A 19,012-nucleotide genomic window follows, 5' to 3' on the forward strand; every position below is an offset into this window, starting at 1 on the left:
TAGTGTAGAACTTCAAAAGGACATAGACAAGTTGGTGGAATGGGCTGACAGGTGGCAGATGAAATTTAATGCCGAGAAGTGTGAAGTGATTCATTTTGGTAGAAAGAACATGGAGAGATAAAATAAAGGGTGACTGAAGTTCCTCATCCCTCCTACCATTCTCCTGAATCTTTTCTGCACCCTCTCTAGCGCAGCATTTCTAAAGTGTGGTGCCCAGAACTGGACGCAATAGTCCACTTGAGGCTGAACCTGTATTTTATATAAGTTTAACATAACTTCCTTGTTTTTGTACTCTATGCCCCTATTGATAAAATCTAGGATGCTGTATGCTTTATTAACTGGTCTCTCAACTTGTCCTCCCACCATCAATGATTTATCCACATATACAGTCCGGTCCCTCAGCTCCTGCACCCCTTTAGAATTGCATCCTTTATTTTATATCATGAACAATAATCCCAGAAGCTGCCTGTTTGAATCTTGCTGCCTTGCTTTGAGCCCCAACTTGCTACTTGCTTGGTTGACAGTGTAGCTGAAACCTACTCTTAAATCTATGACTCCTACACTTTAACTTAGTCCTGTACCTAATTTTGTACCCTGTCCTTTTGCTGACTAATAGTTCTAAGTAATGTAAAGTATCTACATTTTCCTCCCCTTCAATCAACAAGTTTCTTTTTCCTACCCCCTCCCCCTCCCCATTGCGTACCCACCCAACAGGTTCTTGGAGCGGCAATGATTGGCGAACAAAGGCGACAGTATACCTGCGCATAAGAAACCTGCCATGGTAATGTTGATGTGGATTCCACCCTTCACACTGGAACACTGCCTGCTGGGGGCTGGGCACCTAGCTCCAGAACTACTGCTGCTTATTGTACTGCATTGAATATCCTGTGGTTAGGGTGGATTCTCCCTATGCCATGAAACTGCTTTGGAACCCAACAACCTAGCAGGGCACCCTCATACTCAACAACACTGTTCTTCTAAGCTCTGTGCCATGGAGCTGCCCCCACTCTGACACACATGGTAGCTCTGAGGGGAGAAAAAGATATTACAAGATATAAATGTGTGCTGACCACCCACCTCACCCCTAGGCAGCACCTGGTATTTGGCTTTAAAATGTATGGTTTTCCTCTCTGTGACTGCAGCTGAGTCCTTAACTTCAATTTTTGAAGACTTCTGGAGTGTCTTTGCCCCTATGAAATGTATTCGGATGTGGGATTTGGAGTTACTGTTTAATGAGGGCAGAAACTGGACTCAAACAGAAACATTTCAGAAATTAAAATCAGCATATTAGCTAGAGTTGCAGTGAGCTGAGAAAAGAAGTGCAGGTACAGCAGGTAATAAGGAAGGCAAATGGAATTTTGGCATTTATTGCTAAAGGAATAGAGTATAAAAGTAGGGAAGTGTTGCAGCAACTGTACAAGGCATTAGTGAGTCCGCACCTGGAGTATTGCGTACAGTTTTGGTCCCCTTACTTGAGGAAGGATGTAGTCGCATTGGAGGCAGTTCAGAGGAGGTTCACTAGGTTGATTCCAGAGATGAGGGATTTGTCTTATGAAGAGAGATTGAACAGTTTAGGCCTTTACTCTCTAGAGTTTAGAAGAATGAGAGGAGACCTAATTAAGGTGTATAAGATGATTAAGGGGATTGACAAAGTAGACATAGAGAGGATGTTTCCTCTGGTGGGACAATCTAGAACGAGAGGTCATAGTTTTAGGATAAGGGGTAGCAGATATAAAACTGAGATGAGGAGAAATTACTTCTCTCAAAGGGTCATGAATCTGTGGAATTCACTACCCCAGAGTGTGGTGGATGCTGGGACATTGAGTAAACTTAAGGAGGAGATCGACAGATTTTTAATTAGTAATGGGTTGAAGGGTTATGGAGAACGGGCAGGAAAGTGGAGTTGAGGCTGAGATGAGATCAGCCATGATCGTATTGAATGGCAGAGCAGGCTCGAGGGGCTGAATTGCCTACTTTTGCTCCTAGTTCTTAAGTTATGTAAAGCTCTTTTGGAGTCTTGTTTTCTGATTTTTATTTTGAGCATTGTTATTGTAGGAATTAAGTTATTATTTTGGCCATTTTTATTGTTGCCTTAGTGAGAGGATTGTGATCAAGCATTGCTGCTTTCAACAAATCTTTGCTCTTTTTAAACTCGATGGAAACCACACGGTCCTGTCAATCACTAGGTCATCTGAAGATGAAAAGAGAATCAACACTCCAAAGATTTTCATATATTATGTAGGTTTTTAAAGAAGATTTTATTATTTTTAATCTCATTTGTCAGCAGTTGTCTTCACTCAGGTATTGACTAGTATTCTTACAGCACTGAATGCTGTGCTTTAAATTTCCACCTGCATCAGTTGTTGCATACTTGTTCCAACTGGTACCCTGCTAGCTTGTTAACTTTCATGAGTGGGAACAGTTTCTTTCTATCTACTCTGTCCTGACCCCTCATGTTTTTGAATACCTCTATCAAATCACCTCTCAGCTTTCACTTCTCCAAGGAAAACAGTCCTAACTTCTCCAATCTATCTTCACAACTGAAATTCCTCATCCCTGGATGAGTTATCTCATCCTTTATGATGGATTCTAACATTTTCCCTACTACTGACATCAAACTAACAGATCTGTAGTTCTCTGTTTTCTCTCTCGCTCCCTTAAGTAGTGCGGTTACATTTACTACTTTCCAGTCTGCAGGAACCCTTCCAGAATCTGTAGAATTGTTGGCCCTTGAGCCCATTCAATTGCATTAGGGCTGATCAGCACCTCAACTCCATTTACTCTCCTTAAACTCCATATCTCTTTATAGCCTTACCAAACATAAATCTATCAATCTCAGTCTTGAAAGCTCCAAGTGACCCCAGAATCCATAGCCTTTTGGGGAACAGAGTTCCAGAATTCCACAATCCTTTGTGTTGAAAACAAATTTGCATTGGTGATATTGCAATTATCAGCTAACTAAGCACCTTCAGCGTTTGAGAGTGTGTGGAAAGTCTTCCAGCCAGCTCTCCCTCTGAGCTCACGTTAAAAATGAAACCGAAAGGGTTGCAAGTCTTTTAGTGTGTGGCCACTGTGGAGCTGTTGGTCAGGTTACAGGGAGCAGGGCCCTGATTACATTGCTTAGTTCTTAGCTGGCTGGACCTCTAGTTGTCCTGTTTAGGAGTGAGCTTCTATCTGTCTGGATACACACATGGTTAGAGCTCTCTTCCAACATTAAACATTTAGAGCACAGCAAGTGGAGAATTCCTGTTCGCTGAACGGCGCGATTGAGGTCAAGGAGGTTTATAAAGTGCATCTGAATCTTGTATAAAGACAGCTTCTGTTGCCTTCCTTTTGGACCTCTTGACATACACTGGCTCAGATTTCATTTTTGCAGGGTATCACTATTGGTGGCTTTGGTCTCAGTTTATTCGCTCATCATTGAACTTACTTATTTAGCATTCCGGTCGTGTTAGTTGGACACACTTGGGTTTCCTTCCAAAAGTAATTTTTCATTTCCATTTAAATCAAGAAATTGTAATTCCTTCATTTTATCCATCTGCTCACAAATCAGAGCAAGAATGTCACTTCTACAATGTACAGTCAAATAGACTTTGTGTCTGATCGCAGGATGTGCCAAACCATTTTGTCCCTGGAGCCAAGTGAAGCCAGCTTCTAAGCAAAGGTTGTAAAATGGACAGTAGATTGCTATCAGCTCTCTGGCACAAGACCATATCTCTCAGGAGGTGGGAGGGTGTCCCATGAAAGTTTTTAAGTCCATTTGACAATGTTCTAAGGCATTGAATTAGATTCTATTAACAATATTTGTATAGCTGCTGCATGGAATAACTCCTGCAAATTGGAAAACAGTAGTTTAGACTTGCAGGGCTGAGGGGATAAAATCAGGGGATTGGTGCTGACAGGATTGCTCTTCAGAGAGCCGGCATGCACTCGATGGGCTAAATGGCCTCCTTCTATGTCGTTATGACTGTAACAAATGGAGTGGAAAATTAGACTTACCAACTGTAGATGAACAACCAGTGGTAGATCTGTCTGTGACTGGGCATTTGGATGTACCTTTTTCAGGATTTTGTTTGTTTATAGGTCAGAACAAATTAACTTCTCCAGCATATGGCTGAGACATTTATTCAGTGCAGGATTGGGTTACTTTGTGAGTTTGTGTCCATACCAATGTCAAAAATGTCACTGGAGGCATTGACCACCACTGGATTACCTCAGTATGTGACCCAGGCCTGTCTTAACTCCAGCAGTGTATACAGGATGCAGCCTTCAATAAATTGAAGGGGATCCTACATGGTAGATGATCTATTCTTTTATTCAAACTCAACATACAAATGAAAAATTCATTAACTTTGGGCCAGGTCCCCAGCGTCATTACGCGCAGACGCCATTTAACCAGCGTAGGAAGTCGGGTGAGATCGAGTCTGCGCTCACCGCCCGACTGCAAGCAACTGAAAGCTCATTAAGGTACTTGAAAAAGCAGTTGACAGCAATTTTATGCGTGCAGTCTGATTTTACGGCCGTAAATTGGGTCATGGGGCGTCTCAGGAACCCGGCAGGTTCAGAAGGGCGGCAGGCATTGATTCATGAGGGAGTTGTCTGTACAATTTTTATTTTTGCTCTTCATTAATTCAGCTGTTATTTGTGTGTCCTAACAAGGGGTGTTATTGCAGCTTGTGCAGAAGGGTTCATCTGAATGTTATGCACTGCTGATAGGGACCCATCTATTCTGAGTTATTGGGTGAAAGGAAGGGGCTTTCCTGAGCCAGTCCTAACAGCTGGAAGCTAATACCTGTGGTCAAAGCACCCGGTCTGCTGTACAACAATGGGAATTGTTCACTCTGGAGGTGGATCATCAGATGAGGAAGACTGTGCCTCAATGAGGGACAGAAGGACAAATGGGCAGGGGAACGTGCAACAAGCTACCCCAGTGCATCCTTGTAATGTTGGAGGGAGAGCAGGTGGCAGAGTCACACAGGAGAGAACATATGTCAGGAGATGTGCCTACCCAGCAGGAAGGGCATACGGACCGCAGCTGTCAGAAAACCAGTGCAGAAGAAGACTGTAGCTGTCACGGGAGACTGTCACATCTCTTTGTGAGATGCTGGCAGTGGATGTTGCCATCCAATGCCAGTCGCTCTAAAGGTTACAATAGCTCTTAACTTCTAAGCGTGTGGCTCCTTCCAAGCCTCAGTGGTAGACTTGTGCGGAGTCTCACAAGCAGCAGCGCACCACTGCATAAAGGTTGTGACTGATGCATTGTTCCAACATGCTAACCATTTCATCACATTCAAGACGGACAACACTAGTCAGGCTGAGAGAGCCAGAGGCTTCAGCACTACATCTGGCTTCCCAATGGTACAGGGCATGATAGACTGTACTCATGTGGCCCTGAGAGCACCAGCAGGCCAGTTGGGGGCATTCATGAACCGCAAGGGATTCCATTCAATGAACGTTCAGCTCGTCTGTGATCATCGGAAGAGAATCATGCAGGTGTGTGCACGTTACCCTGGGAGTTGTCTTGATGTTTCATTCTCCGAAACTCCCAGGTGCCTGAACTTTTCAGTCCTTCTGACAGAATGGAGGGATGGATACTTGGTGACAGGGGTTATCCTCTGAAGACATGGCTCATGACACCAGTGAGGAACCCAAGGGGTAATGTGGAGGAACGATACAATGAACGACATGTGGCCACCAGAGTGACAATCGAACAAACTATAGGCCTGCTAAAGATGAGATTTAGGTGTCATGACCGCTCTGGTGGAGCACTGCAGTACGCAGCAGCAAGGGTTTCAAGAATCATTGTCGTCTGCTGTGCTTTGCATAACCTGGTGATTGAAAATGGAGAGGCCCTGGAGGATGATCAATGTCAGTGCGATGTGTCATTAATGTTGATGAGGTTTCTGATGAGGAAGCTGGGCATCAGTCACATGATGATCAGGGAAAGGAAGCTGAATGTAATTTGTCTCTAAGTGCTAGAGAGACCATGGAATCTGTAATAGGCAGGCGTTTCCATTCAGAGGATATAAATTTTCACAAAATTGATATTGCCGTAGGAGATGAGTCATTATGAGGATCTGAGAGGGCAAATTCACTCACCTTCAGGGGGAGAGATAATGTGAAGGATTGCATCGTCACATGAGGAACGCAACCCAAGTGTGTGACCTCACATTTAAAATTACTTGTGTTGAATAACGATGTTGTATGTGACTTCAGGAATGGCATGTCAGATAGTCAAAACATCAAATTTATTACAATTTTTTCTTAAACAAATCAAATAATAACTTACAAGACACTCAGTGAACCAGTAGTGATGTTAAAGTGATATCTTATATCATTTGCGAGTGCTCATTCGGGTGGATGATCCCTCGCCACCAGACTCACCAGAGGCAGGTGGCTGATCTGGTTGCCGCCCTGCTTGTGATGACTTTGGCGGACGTCCTCTGCTTGCTCGCGGCCGTGAGGCTGCAGCATCTTGGGGTTCTCTTGATAAATATCATGAGCACCCTCTAACACCCTGGGATTTCGCAGTTCACATGTCCCTGGCAGAGGGAGCAAGGAGCTGCAGGATGCATGAGAGGAGCTCCCATATGCGATCTGCTGCCCCTGTGCCCTCGTGTGGCTCGGCTGGTCCTCAATGATGACATCAGAGGGATGAGCGGCCTCGACTTGTCGCCAGCGCATCCGATTCTGCTCTCTGGTGCTCTGATCCAAAGAGGCCACACTCGCTCTGAGGTCAGAGTATGAGTCATAGCGTGCAGCGTCTCGGGCAACTCCGCTAGATTTCCATGCACCGCATTCTGCACCTGCAACATCTCCCGACGAATGGATGTTCTCAGACACGTCATCAGCTTGTGGCTCTGCACTGACCTGGCATCCCACTCTCCTCCGAGTGTGTGATGCATCGGCCGATTCTGCCTCTGGTGGCTGGCCCGGCAACTGTGCTGTGCTCACACCTGTATGTGAATTCGACTCCCCGGACACGCTAATCCCTACCGATGTGTAAGTAACAGCGCTGGTACTTGGTGCGTCGAGAGGATGTGAGGGTGCACCCTCTGAGGTGCCCTCCTCCACTGCAGAGGTGGATGGAGACACTTACTGGCCCATGCTGTGTTTCACCTGTTGAGAAAATCATATTGATCAGTTTGATCAGCAATCCAGACTTACGCACATGTTTTTGACTCCATTACGGTCACATCTGTGTGATGTAACATTTGAGGGCAAAATTCAGTGCATTTGACAATCACCACACCATTGGCCCACCACCGCTCCCCCACCCACCCCACATATACTCTTACACCACATTCTGGATCACTCAGTCTCATGGCCAGGTCCACCGGCCTCGCCATCTGCAACGTCTCCTTCCTCCCCTGCTATCGTCAAAGCATCTTCTTCCATTCTACTCAGGAATGTCTGACTGGCCATGCCACCACCTGTACGGGACCTCTCTCAGGCATTGTGTGCCCTCTTTTCCTAATTAAACAAAAATACTTAGTTTAAACATATTAGTTGGCATATCACGCAATCACCCAAAGGGGTTGATGTTGCATTTAACTGCTGTGCCAGTGCTGAGCACAACTTGAACACCTCCGCATCATCGTTCATCTCAGACTTGCCCATCTTGTGTCCCAGTGCAAGGCAGCAGCCAAGCAATGATCATACAGGGCTTCCTCATTGCATCATGAGTGCACATATACCCTCCCTTGACACATTACCGATTAGACGAATGAGGAATGCCCCTTACCCGGGCAGTGCGAAGCAGGTCATTGAGGCACTTGCGGCACTGGATCCATGTCTGCCTTACAATGCCACGGCTGCTGACCTCCTTCGCGACCTCCAGCCAGGTCCTCTACTTCACTTGAGAGGGTCACCTTCTACTATCTGGATTGAACAGGACCTCCTGCCTCTCCTCAGCCACCTGAAGGAGGACCTGCAATGAATCATCTGAAAATCGGGGGCTGAGCGAATGCTTCTGCACTCCATCACTTCTTGTACTTTTTTTTTAGAGATACAGCACTGAAACAGGCCCTTCGGCCCACCGAGTCTGTGCCGACCACCAACCACCCATCCATACTAATCCTACACTAATCCCATATTCCTACCACATCCCCACCCGTCCCTATATTCCCCTACCACCTACCTATACTAGGGGCAATTTATAATGGCCAATTTACCTATCAGCCTGCAAGTCTTTTGGCTGTGGGAGGAAACCGGAGCACCCGGAGGAAACCCACGCAGACACAGGGAGAACTTGCAAACTCCACACAGGCAGCACCCAGAATTGAACCCGGGTCGCTGGAGCTGTGAGGCTACGGTGCTAACCACTGCGCCACTGTGCCGCCCTGTACTCTCCCAGTCCTTCTCTCCTTGCAGGTGTGGAGCCTTTTAATCCACCAGACCTAATGCCACTGATGTCTTAATGTCAAGCCAAGTAAGAACTAACTGTTCAATTTCATTGCAGTAGACCTTTTTCAAGGGCTTACATCAGCCATTCCTGGATGTGGCCCCGCCCTCAATGCTGATTATCATCCCGCCCACGCGCGCCCTTTCATTTCACAGATATGCTGCGGGGCTGCTAATTCGCTGCCCCACGCATGATGTGGTGGCCAGGAGACATGGAGCGGGATCGGTGCCCTCATCCGCATCAGGTGCATCCGCCCCGGAACCACAGACAACGGTAAAATTCCGGCCTATATATTTTTTGAAAAAGTTCAGTAACAGCAACACTTTACAAAGGAAAACATCCCAGAGCTTTTCACAGAGGCATAATCTAGACAAAAATGGATGACAAGCCAAAGAAGAAAATATTAGGGGATGACCACAAGCTTGGTCAAAGAACTGAGTTTTAAGGAAGGTCTTGGAGATGTAAAGGTAGTGGGGGTTTAGGAGGGAATTCCAGAGCAATATAGTGGATAGGTTGGAAAAGATGGGGCTGATCTCCTTGGAGAAGAGAAGATTAAGAGGAGATTTGATAGAAGTGTCCAAAATCAAGAGGGATCTGGACATAGTAGATATGGAGACACTGTTACCATTGACAGACGGATCCAGAACCAGAGGACACCGATTTGAGGTAATTGGCAATAGAAGCCATGGTGGCATGAGGAGAAACTTTTTTACGCAGTGTGTGGTTAGGATCCGGAATGCACTACCTGAGAGTGTGATGGAGGCAGATTCAATCAAGGCCTTCAAAAGAGAATTGGATAATTATCTGAAGAGAAAATATTTGCAGGTCTATGGGGAAAAGGCAGGGGAGTGGGACTAGGTGAGTTGCTCTTGCAGAGAGCCAGCATGGAGACGAGGGACTGAATGGCCTCCGTCTGTGCTGTAACCATTCTATGATTCTATGAGGCACCTTGAAAGTTGAATGCATGGCTGTCAATAGTGGGTTGTAGGGAGGAGATGCACAAGAATCCGGAGTCGTGGGGATTAAGAGTTCTGGGGGTGCGGTGGCAGGTTGTAGGGCTGGTGGAGGTTAGAGAAAGGAAGGTATTGGATGAACATGAGTCAATATAGACCAGTGAGAATGGGGTTAATGGGTGAGCAGGACTTGCATTAGAATACGGGTGGCAGAGTTTTAGATGAGCTGAAGTTTATGGAGCTGGAAGGTTGGCCAGGAGGGCATTGAATACTTGAGGCTTAAGAATTGTTTCTAACTTGACAGAAGTCTGGTAGAACTGCAACTTCCTAAGGGCAGCAGCCTGTTTGTGTACTAGGTTAAACTGAATATGGAGAGTTTTATGGAGCACCAACAGACAGTCCTGGGGATGTACATGAAGCATCTCTCTGCAGGTGCAGTCATGGGTTTTTCCATTGCCACATATCTGAAGAATGGGTGGAAGAGGTGTTGAGGGAGAGCTGTAACCTCCCTTTAATAGGTGTTTCCCAAGTTCACATGTTATTTTCTTGAGGATGTGCAGGTATGAGGTCTACTGAGCAGGTAAAAAGCTGTTGCTTGTTGGGGCTGTATAGGGCAGGGGGACTTATCCCCAAACATCTGGGTTCCCTGTGCTCTACCAACCCTACCCACCACCACCCTCACCAAACACCCGGCAGGTAATGTAATTTAAAATCCAGTCCATAGTTTCAGACTCTAGGCTTTTATGTCAGATGGATTTGTGATACAGGCAGAGTGTTTTAAATTCAACAAGGGTTCAGGATGCCATCACACCACATGTGAATTTCAAGCCTGATGGCTCAGCCATATATGGCACGGAGGGAAAAATTATTCATATGTACTGTAATACTTGAGTCTTTTTCTAAAGAGGGCAAATTTGTTGGACAGATTTGGATTGCAGCTCCCTCTTTAGTTACTAATTTTAGTGATCAATTCCTGCCTCCAAGAATAGAGACCATGAGTGCTTAGGTAAAGGATCGTCCATGTATTGGTTTAAACCTAAATTGTGTTTCATGAAGGGACTTCTTTAACTTGTGTATGAGTGGCATTAAGTAAGTGACTACTATTTGCATAAATCCCCACCACTTACAGTGGATGTGTTTGTGCCAATATGAATGTTGGCATTGCTTGTCAGTGTCTCTAGTTCCCTGACATGCTACCTGAACGAACCTCTGTACTGTCATATCCTAGACCTGACCAAAGACCGCAGTGCCAACCTTTCCTTGGCTGCAGTCATCAAGAGACTGGAGGAGCAAGGAGCAGAACCCATCATTCAGAAACAGCCATTAGCAGATAGACCATTCCACCAAGATCCAAAGAGGAGGGAAAAATACACAAATCTTAACTCCTTCAACAACCATTGAAACAACCCAAACACTTAACTAAAGCACTAAATTTCAGCTGCTGGGGTTATTGTTCATATTTTATTTTTGATACATATAAATATATATTTTTTAAATGAGTTTTTCATGTGTTCTTGACTCATGCAATATCCCAGGTGAGTAAGCATAGCTGCATCTGCCTGAAATAAACGGTGCACTTAAGCTGCTATAACTGGCAATTTTGAAGTTGACACGAATGCAAATAACTACTGCTTATCACATTTTGGCTGATACATGTGACTGCCTGGTTTTAAACATGGGCACTTTAAGTGGTGGAGGCTATATCCAAATTCATGAGGAAAGTATGAAAATCTCATGTCCCCCCCAGGTCCCACCTTAATGGACGTATGTATACTTCTCAGCAATCTGGTGGAGGTTTTTGAATTTGTTTTGTTGTTTTGCTCACAAAGAAGTTATTTTATGCATTCATCTTTTGATTTGAAGGGTTGATGATCAGCAGGAAATGGTAGGCCCACTGTTTGGTAGATGGATAAGAATATGTTTCAGGGTCAATGTCCCTACCATTGAATGTAGTGAATACATTATTTGTATGTGAGATTTACAGAGTGAACTTCAGAGAGTGTGAAAGACCATATTAAAAGATAGGTAACCTAATATTAGATCAGTACAATTACATCACTTTGAGATCATTCTATTTTCTGCTAGTGTTGTTTCCTTTGTGTGCATGTGTGTGTGTATATATCCAAATTATTATTTGAAAGTGGCATAATATAGAATTATTTTATTAAAAGTTTAACAGAACAATATATTTTGGATAGGGTCATTGATTATTGTTGAAGGATATGTTGCTAAGTGTTGGTTTTATTTTGCTTATTTATTCCAGTTTTGAAAGAAACCAACTTGACTGCCTGGGAAGTATTCAGGATAAAATCACTGTTTGTGCCACCGATGACTCCTACCAGATGACTCGAGAACGAGTGTCGCAAGTAGAGAAGGAGTCATGGAGTCGAACAACTATAGAAATTAAACCAGGGGTGTCACATCAAGGTATAAATACCACACTAATGAAATGATGATCTGTACACATTTAATTCTTGATTGAACAGAAAGTACTTGTAACCAAGCTCTGTCCGATGGCAAGTCTAAGAATATGTTTCCTGCAGAAATATACCTTGTGTTGCCTGTGGTTTGTTGCTAAATCTCAAACGTGGCAGGTTGGTTGAAAGCTAAATTGTGCATGGTCATAAGAGTGCAGCTGTAACACCTTTGTTCCAAAAATAATATCTCTAATGTAACTAATAATACATGTTTCCTCATTTATTTAAACTTGCAGTACATTTAGAAATGTATGAAGTTGCACTTAAATATGGTCAATATATTTTCAAGTTAATAAGTCACTAAAAAATTCAGAATAGCAAGGACTGATTGCATTTTATTTACTCAACCTGCACATTGAGTAGTGCTTATGCAGCTTCAGTCAGGTAACTAGATTTGTGAGAGCTGTGGCAAAATGTCCTCTTAATTATCATAATTTTGTTATGTAAGTTGTATTTAGATTAAGTAATTGTTCCACTTTCTATTGCACGGCAAATGCTGCATGCTTTCTGAAGTGGCCTCTGTTAATTTACTGAACAGTTGCTAAACAAATTCAAGCAACAGACATAATTATAGTAAAAGCAAAATACTGCAGATGCTAAAAATCTGAAATAAAAACAAGAAGTGCATGAAATACTCAGCAGGTCTGGCAGCATCTGTGACATAATTATAGTTTTTCTGAGAGTTTAGCTGCTGGATTTAATTTTCTCATAAACTGTATAGTACATGACATGTTTCCAAAGTATCTAATGTTTAAACCCATAATTTATAGTAGATAATTTTGATTAAAAGTACTGTGTTGATGCACAAATTTAGCACAAGAAAATGCATGCATCTATTCTCTTTTTAATTAACATCTATTTTTCCAGAGAAATAACTGAAGAGGAGAGAATTTGAGCAATTGTAAGAATATATGACTGAGAAAATTGCTGTAGTACTGTGTTCAAATTGGAATATTTTGAAAAACATTTAAGATATAAAATGTAAATTAAACTGTACATTACATTTTAAACAAAAACTTTTAAGTAAATGTGTAGTTTACAAGAGATTGTATCACCGAAACAAGCCATACCTTAACTGGTACCTTGATTTAAATCTTATTTTGTAGCTATTCTTGGTACATAAGTCCATTCAGTAGTCTACTGATTCATCACAACCTTGTTATCTCCCCCTTTATGTAAAGAAGGCCTTGTTTATTAACATTTTTTTGGTTACCCACCATACTTACCACCATTTAAAATCCAGTTTCGTCTCCTAGGTGTGCGCAAACCAGTCCTATTACGAAAGAAAGTTGCTGATGGCAATCCGCATAGAAAACACTCTCCCTCTATGAATCCATGCTTTGGGGTGAAGAAAAACTGTGCCAGTACAGTTACCCAAAAGCCTCTTAAAGATCGTGTCATCCACCTTTTGGCTTTGAAGCCATATAAAAAGCCTGAGTTTATCCTATGGTTGGAGAGAGAGAAAGCAAACCCAAAGGACAAAGCTGAACTGTCGTTTGTATTGGACCAGGTGAGAAAGAACAAAGAAAGAACTTGAATTTGTACAGTGCTTAGCCTGACCACAGGATGTTCCAAAATGCTTTATTGCCAATGAAATACTTTTTGAAGTGTAGTCACTGTTTTAATATAGGGAAATGCTGTGGCTCATCTGCAAAGAGCAATGTCCCACAAAACAGCATTGAGATAGATAGCAAGATGATGTGCTTTAGGGATATTGATAAAGAGATAAATATTTGCCAGAAAACCAACAGTATCCCCTGCTTTTCTTCAAATACTGCCCCCATGATGTCTTTAACGTCCGCCTGAGAGAGCAGACTGTGCTTCGCTTTAATGCCTTGTTGAAAAGACAGCGGGCTGAATTTTACGCCCCACTCCAAAGAGCGGGGCGATGGCGTAAAATGGAGCGGGTGGCTCCGGCGGCCCTTCCTGACCTGCTCCGCCTCCATCGCCACTTTTTGCAGGGTGGCGGTGATGAGAAATGGCCTGCCCGCCCGCTCCAGGACAATCAAGGCCCTTTAGTGGCCAGTTAACCTCCACTTAAGGGCCTTAGCCCGCCTCCATGCGGATTTTATGCTTGGCAAGCAGCAGTCCTAGACCTGAGAGAAGCCGCCTGACAAACGTAGAGGGCTCTCTGACAGCCTTTATGGGGGGGCGGGGGGGCCTTGTGATCAGGCACCCTGTGCCCAATGGAGGGCCGTCCCCGCTGCCCCAACACGGCCCCGTCCCCCCAATCGACCACCTTGCCTCGCCGGGGTCCAACCGATTACCCCCAGCGAGGCAACCAAAACTTACCTTTGTTCCGGGCTCCCCGACATCATCTTTTTGGAGCTGGGCTGTAGTCCCAGCAGTTGCCACCACTCCCGCTGGCACTGCTGGGCCAGTTAGCTGCTGGCCCTCTGATTGGCCGGCAGCTTTTTTCGGCGGGACTTCCTACCTCAAGCAGGTGGAAGTCCTGCCTCACACCAATTGAAGCCCGGCGACCCACTAAGTAGGGGTCGGATCCCCAGGCGAGGCAGAAGCGGGTTCGCCACCAACTTTTCAGTTGGTGGCCGGCTCCAGTCCGCCCAGGGTTAAATCCTGGCCAGCATCTCTTACAGTGTTTGAAGCCATGATCTTCTAACTCTGAGGCAAGAGTGCTACAACTGAGCCATGGCTGACCAGATTGAAATTGGAAGCCATTGTAATTCAAGATGTTCAATGAAATGAATAATGCGCTTGTGTAGTGCCTAAATTCAGACTAGTTAAGAACCAGTTGCTCACATTGCTCATTATGAATTGTAATTTAATTTTTTTTAATTTGCCTTTACTGTGAGTGTTAAATATTGCACATCTAGTAAGGTACAGAATTCTGTACCAAATTTTAAGACCAATTTCAGTAGTTTCATACAAAATCTCTTTATTTTATGTGTAACTACGTGCTCCCTTTTTCTGAAATCACAGGTTTGGAAAACAAAAATTTCAGTACTTTTTTAAAAAGTTACTGAAGTTACGATCATCTGAGTGTAGCTTCCATTTACTTTACTATAAATTTACGGTACGCTGGGGATAATCACGAGATTGCTTTGCAGGATTGTGGAAGTAGGGAGAAGGATACCTCCTTTTGGTGTTTAGTAATGTGCCAGCAACTCCTATGGCAGATCTGATTTTGAAGTATAATACATTGTACAGCTACTGTGTCTATTTCAACAAGGTCCAGTGAAATGGTCTTTATTAGTCTTGATATGAAGAAAATACTTGCTCCTTTTCTGTCTTTCCATTCTCTTGAACCATTCACCTTTTTACCTCAGTTAACTCCATGTTCCCTGGTCTTGCGCTGTGCCACTTTTAAGCTGCTGCTGAGCGTTTTGCAGGAATGATTGGAGGTACTTTGCAGTCCTGTGTTTCCCCCTCTCTCTGGGGAATGGTTCAGCTATGCTCCTTCTGTAACACAGCAAATAATTCTAAGTGGAGGACTATGGCACATTGCACAACTTTGTGTAATGTATGTTAGTGTATTGCCAAATCATTTTATATAATTATTTAGTGGAACACAATATTCTGTTTGTCACTAAATGTGCCATTACTGAGTGTTTTTTGATAAGATTGTCACAAATTTGAATGTAATTCTCAATTTCCCGATGCATTCCAGCCTGTGCTATTTTGTGGGATGGATTGCTTTGGCTAATCTAACATACAGCTTTTAAATTTGTTTCACAGTATTTCAATTTTAAAAAAAAAGTTATTCAACCTTTGATCTTATTTTCCAAATTTTCAGTTAATCTGTCTTTGAAACCTTTCAGTTATAAAACCTAATCTTGTAGCTAACTACATATATAAAAACAGCCTCACTAATTCCTGTTGCTGGAGCAATTAGTATTCACATATTGTTCACATAGGAGTTCTTCTGGACGCTTTATGATAAAAATTGTTTGCATCAACTCTTGAGAAAATATTGCAGGTGTTCTGGTTAGACTGAGCAAAGGGTTTAGTGGAAATCTATTTTAAGAAGATACTGACGCACTGACATGCTATTAAGAAACCTTAGAAAGAAATAAAACGCTAATTGGTAGATCACATAATTAATTAACGCAAATTAATTTCAAAGGGAATATAATCTGGAGGAAGAAACTCCTTGCCAAGAGGAACATTCGGTAACATTCAATACTTTGACATTTTCCATTCCACTATCTTTGCCTGTCTGTTCTCTGGAAATAGCTTTCAATCCATCTGTTCCCACTCTGATTCAGAATTGGTTTAGTTGATGTTTTCAAGATGAGCATATTTATACATGTGAACAACTCCTTTCACCTGTGCCTCTTTGCCCAACCTGATTGACCTGAACTAGAAACATCACTGTACAACTTACCTCTCCACTACTACACAAACACTTGCTCTCATTTCTTTCTCACTTATATTTCTTACGATCGCAATTCAGTAACACTTTTGTAATAATGGTAATGCCAAGTGGTATTACCTGCTTTTCACCCTAAGGTGAAGTGCCTTGGGGCATTTTATTATTTCAAAGATGTAATTGCTATTCTAACACTTAACTATTCAGTGCTCCCTCCACTGTTGGCACTGTGGCAAGTTGCTTTTGTCAGCCCACCATTTTGTTTTTGCTGTTTCCCAAGTTTTACACTTTATGTTTATTAAAAATTCTCCCCAATTCTAACTCCAACTCCAGATGTAATTTTTAAAAAATTTCCAGCCTCACTCCATGAAACCTCAAAAGCACTCCACCCATTCACAACCTTACTCCCTGGTCTGAGTGCTCTCTCAGGTTTGCCAGCAACCTTCAATAGAGACATTGCCACTGCCCAAACCAAAAATGTGTTCTTTTCATTTGCAGTCCTGCTTAAGGAAATCACTTTGCCTCTTGACTTGTTAACCAGTCCCACTACTTTACTTCCTAGCCCTGGTCTGGGGAAACCCTTCTGCCACCAGACCAATTGATAGGCTCTGCTTGCCACCAAAGTGTTATTCTTCAGCTCCGTATTTGGCTTGTAATGCTGCCAATTTAACCCAGTGGCCATCTGGCCCTGAACCCAGCCCCAATATTTTCCCATGTCAACTGCTAATCCTGCTTCCTTTTTTCTCTCTCTCTTTGTTTGCAAAATTGTTCCTTTTATTCTGAGGTCGCTTTATTGTTTTTTGTTTACATTCAAAGAAGAAGAAATGTTGTTAAGTCATGTTTAAAGTTGCTTGGTTTTGGCCTGGTCATCTGAAAAGAAATTCTGATGTGCATGGAACAAAATTTACTGAAAAAGTTAACTTATGTAGAGGAATAATAGGCATTTCATCACTCATAAGTGTGTTCACTCTACCATTTGAATATCTCAAACCAATACATAAAGGCACTTACTCTGAGTGACTGATTATTGTAAACAATTGCAGTTAGGAATAATCTTTTTTCCAAATAATTCACTTGTGTTCTGGTCCTGTGCCAATTTAACTATTGCTTTACATTTTACGTATTGAATCATCCTAAGTCAAATTCTAATCCTACATGAGAATTTCAACCACCAACTCTATTTAATATATTTCCCAGGGGCGGGATAGGCTGACGTGACCTTCCTGCCCAGAGGCCAATTGAAGCCCTTAAGTGGCCTAAAGATGCCCAATGCTGAGAGCCCTGCCTCCTGCATAAAATCCCACTGTGTCCATCTTTTTTTGCATCTAAATATATCGATAGAGACACAAGTATGTATAGTGTCAGATATACAAAGGCCTTGCAGCTAGCATGTAGCTCTTGCTTGGCAGTATTAAACATGCACAGTCAATGTCATTTTGCACCAGATTAGGTTAAATGTATTCACAGAACAACAGAAAATCACACTGGACTCACAGGGAACCTTCTGATAACAAAAAGCACCTTAAAAAGTATCTGAGAAAGAAAAGAAAACAGTTTGCCTCTATCCAATCACTAAGCCTAATCACTAATTAGACTTCATGCTCTTAAAGGGACATGAGATGTCAAGCAGATCAACAAAGTATTAGAATGTGCATTGCATGGTATAAAGCCCTAATCATGTGAGAGCAGATTCTATCACTAGCTGGGGAGAAGTGTTAGTAGTTCAGCTTGTTTTTGCATAGGAATTTGCATACATAATATGGAGCTTTTAGTACTTAATTGTTTTGTATAGGTCTGGACAGTACAGATAATTTGCAGACCACAAAAATCGAGCTATTTTGAAGACTAAAATATTGTTTAAATTGAACCATTTAAGATCTGAAAGCCCTTCAGAACTTTCAGAAGAAACCCGCATTTTCTATCATTTAATGCTATTCTGGTGGAGCTCACTTCAAATGCAACTTGTGGCAAAATGAAGTTTATTATTGTACAGCATCTGCTGTTTGCAAACATAGCATAAATGCTATGTGGAATATCTAAATTCAAATATATTAACTAGTTCATGCAAGACACATGCTTCTTTCTACAAACCTTACTTACTGTTACGCAGTTTATGTCAACATTTAACATTGATCCCCAGTTAAAATTTTAAAACTACATCTATTTGTAATCTTTTACTTAGGGTGGCATTCTAAGCATTTAATCGTTTGGCTTTCACGGTTTATCGATGAGTGCTTTTTGAAAAAATATTTGGCAGCCATTTTTTTCAGCAGAAATTGATATATCAAGTCAGAATAAGCATTTTAAAAGCAGTTTTTCAAAGAAAATAAATATTGCACAATAACATAGAAGAACTTGCATTTATGTAATGCCTTTAAAGCTATTACAACACATTTTACAGCCAGTTAATTATTTTGAAATGTAGTCATTATTGTTTTGTAGGCAAACCTAGCAGAGCGAAGTGCCACAAACAACCATGTGATAAATAGCCAGTAAATGGTAATGTTGGAGAGACAAAAGAGAATGTTTTGTTGCTTGCATGCATGTAATAACGTTATAGTACCATTGGCTCAATATACTTAGTGATGCCTTTTATCAGCAAAATCACAGCTTTTAACTCATTTTGATCTGTTTTCACATATCAACCAGATATTTACATATGCAATAGTAAGTCTGTGCTCCAAAATAAATGCTTTAGGGGATTGAGAATAAGTGTATGATAGTTTGGTAGCTTGCTCACAGATTGAGACCTGTTATGGAAGTAAGTGTTTCAGCTAGTGGAAATAATGTAATATATTCCATTGTAAAACCTTAGTGTGTATGATCAACATGACAGAATATCCTTTTC

At 42.4% G+C, this 19,012-nt stretch overlaps 1 protein-coding gene across 6 annotated transcripts in view; it reads left to right on the forward strand.

Moving 5' to 3' along the window:
* Window positions 1–19,012, forward strand: part of LOC137352405 (novel protein similar to elongation factor RNA polymerase II (ell)) — a 102,757-nt gene that overhangs the window by 41,315 nt on the left and 42,430 nt on the right. For all 6 annotated transcript variants that reach the window (XM_068017765.1, XM_068017762.1, XM_068017761.1 and 3 more), the window contains 2 exons: window positions 11,621–11,784; window positions 13,091–13,344. In XM_068017765.1, coding sequence (XP_067873866.1) covers window positions 11,621–11,784; window positions 13,091–13,344 — 418 coding nt within the window. The remainder of the gene's footprint in view (window positions 1–11,620; window positions 11,785–13,090; window positions 13,345–19,012) is intronic.

Source organism: Heterodontus francisci, chromosome 38 (genome assembly GCF_036365525.1).
Source record: "Heterodontus francisci isolate sHetFra1 chromosome 38, sHetFra1.hap1, whole genome shotgun sequence".
In the NCBI taxonomy this organism is placed as follows: Eukaryota; Metazoa; Chordata; class Chondrichthyes; order Heterodontiformes; family Heterodontidae; genus Heterodontus; species Heterodontus francisci.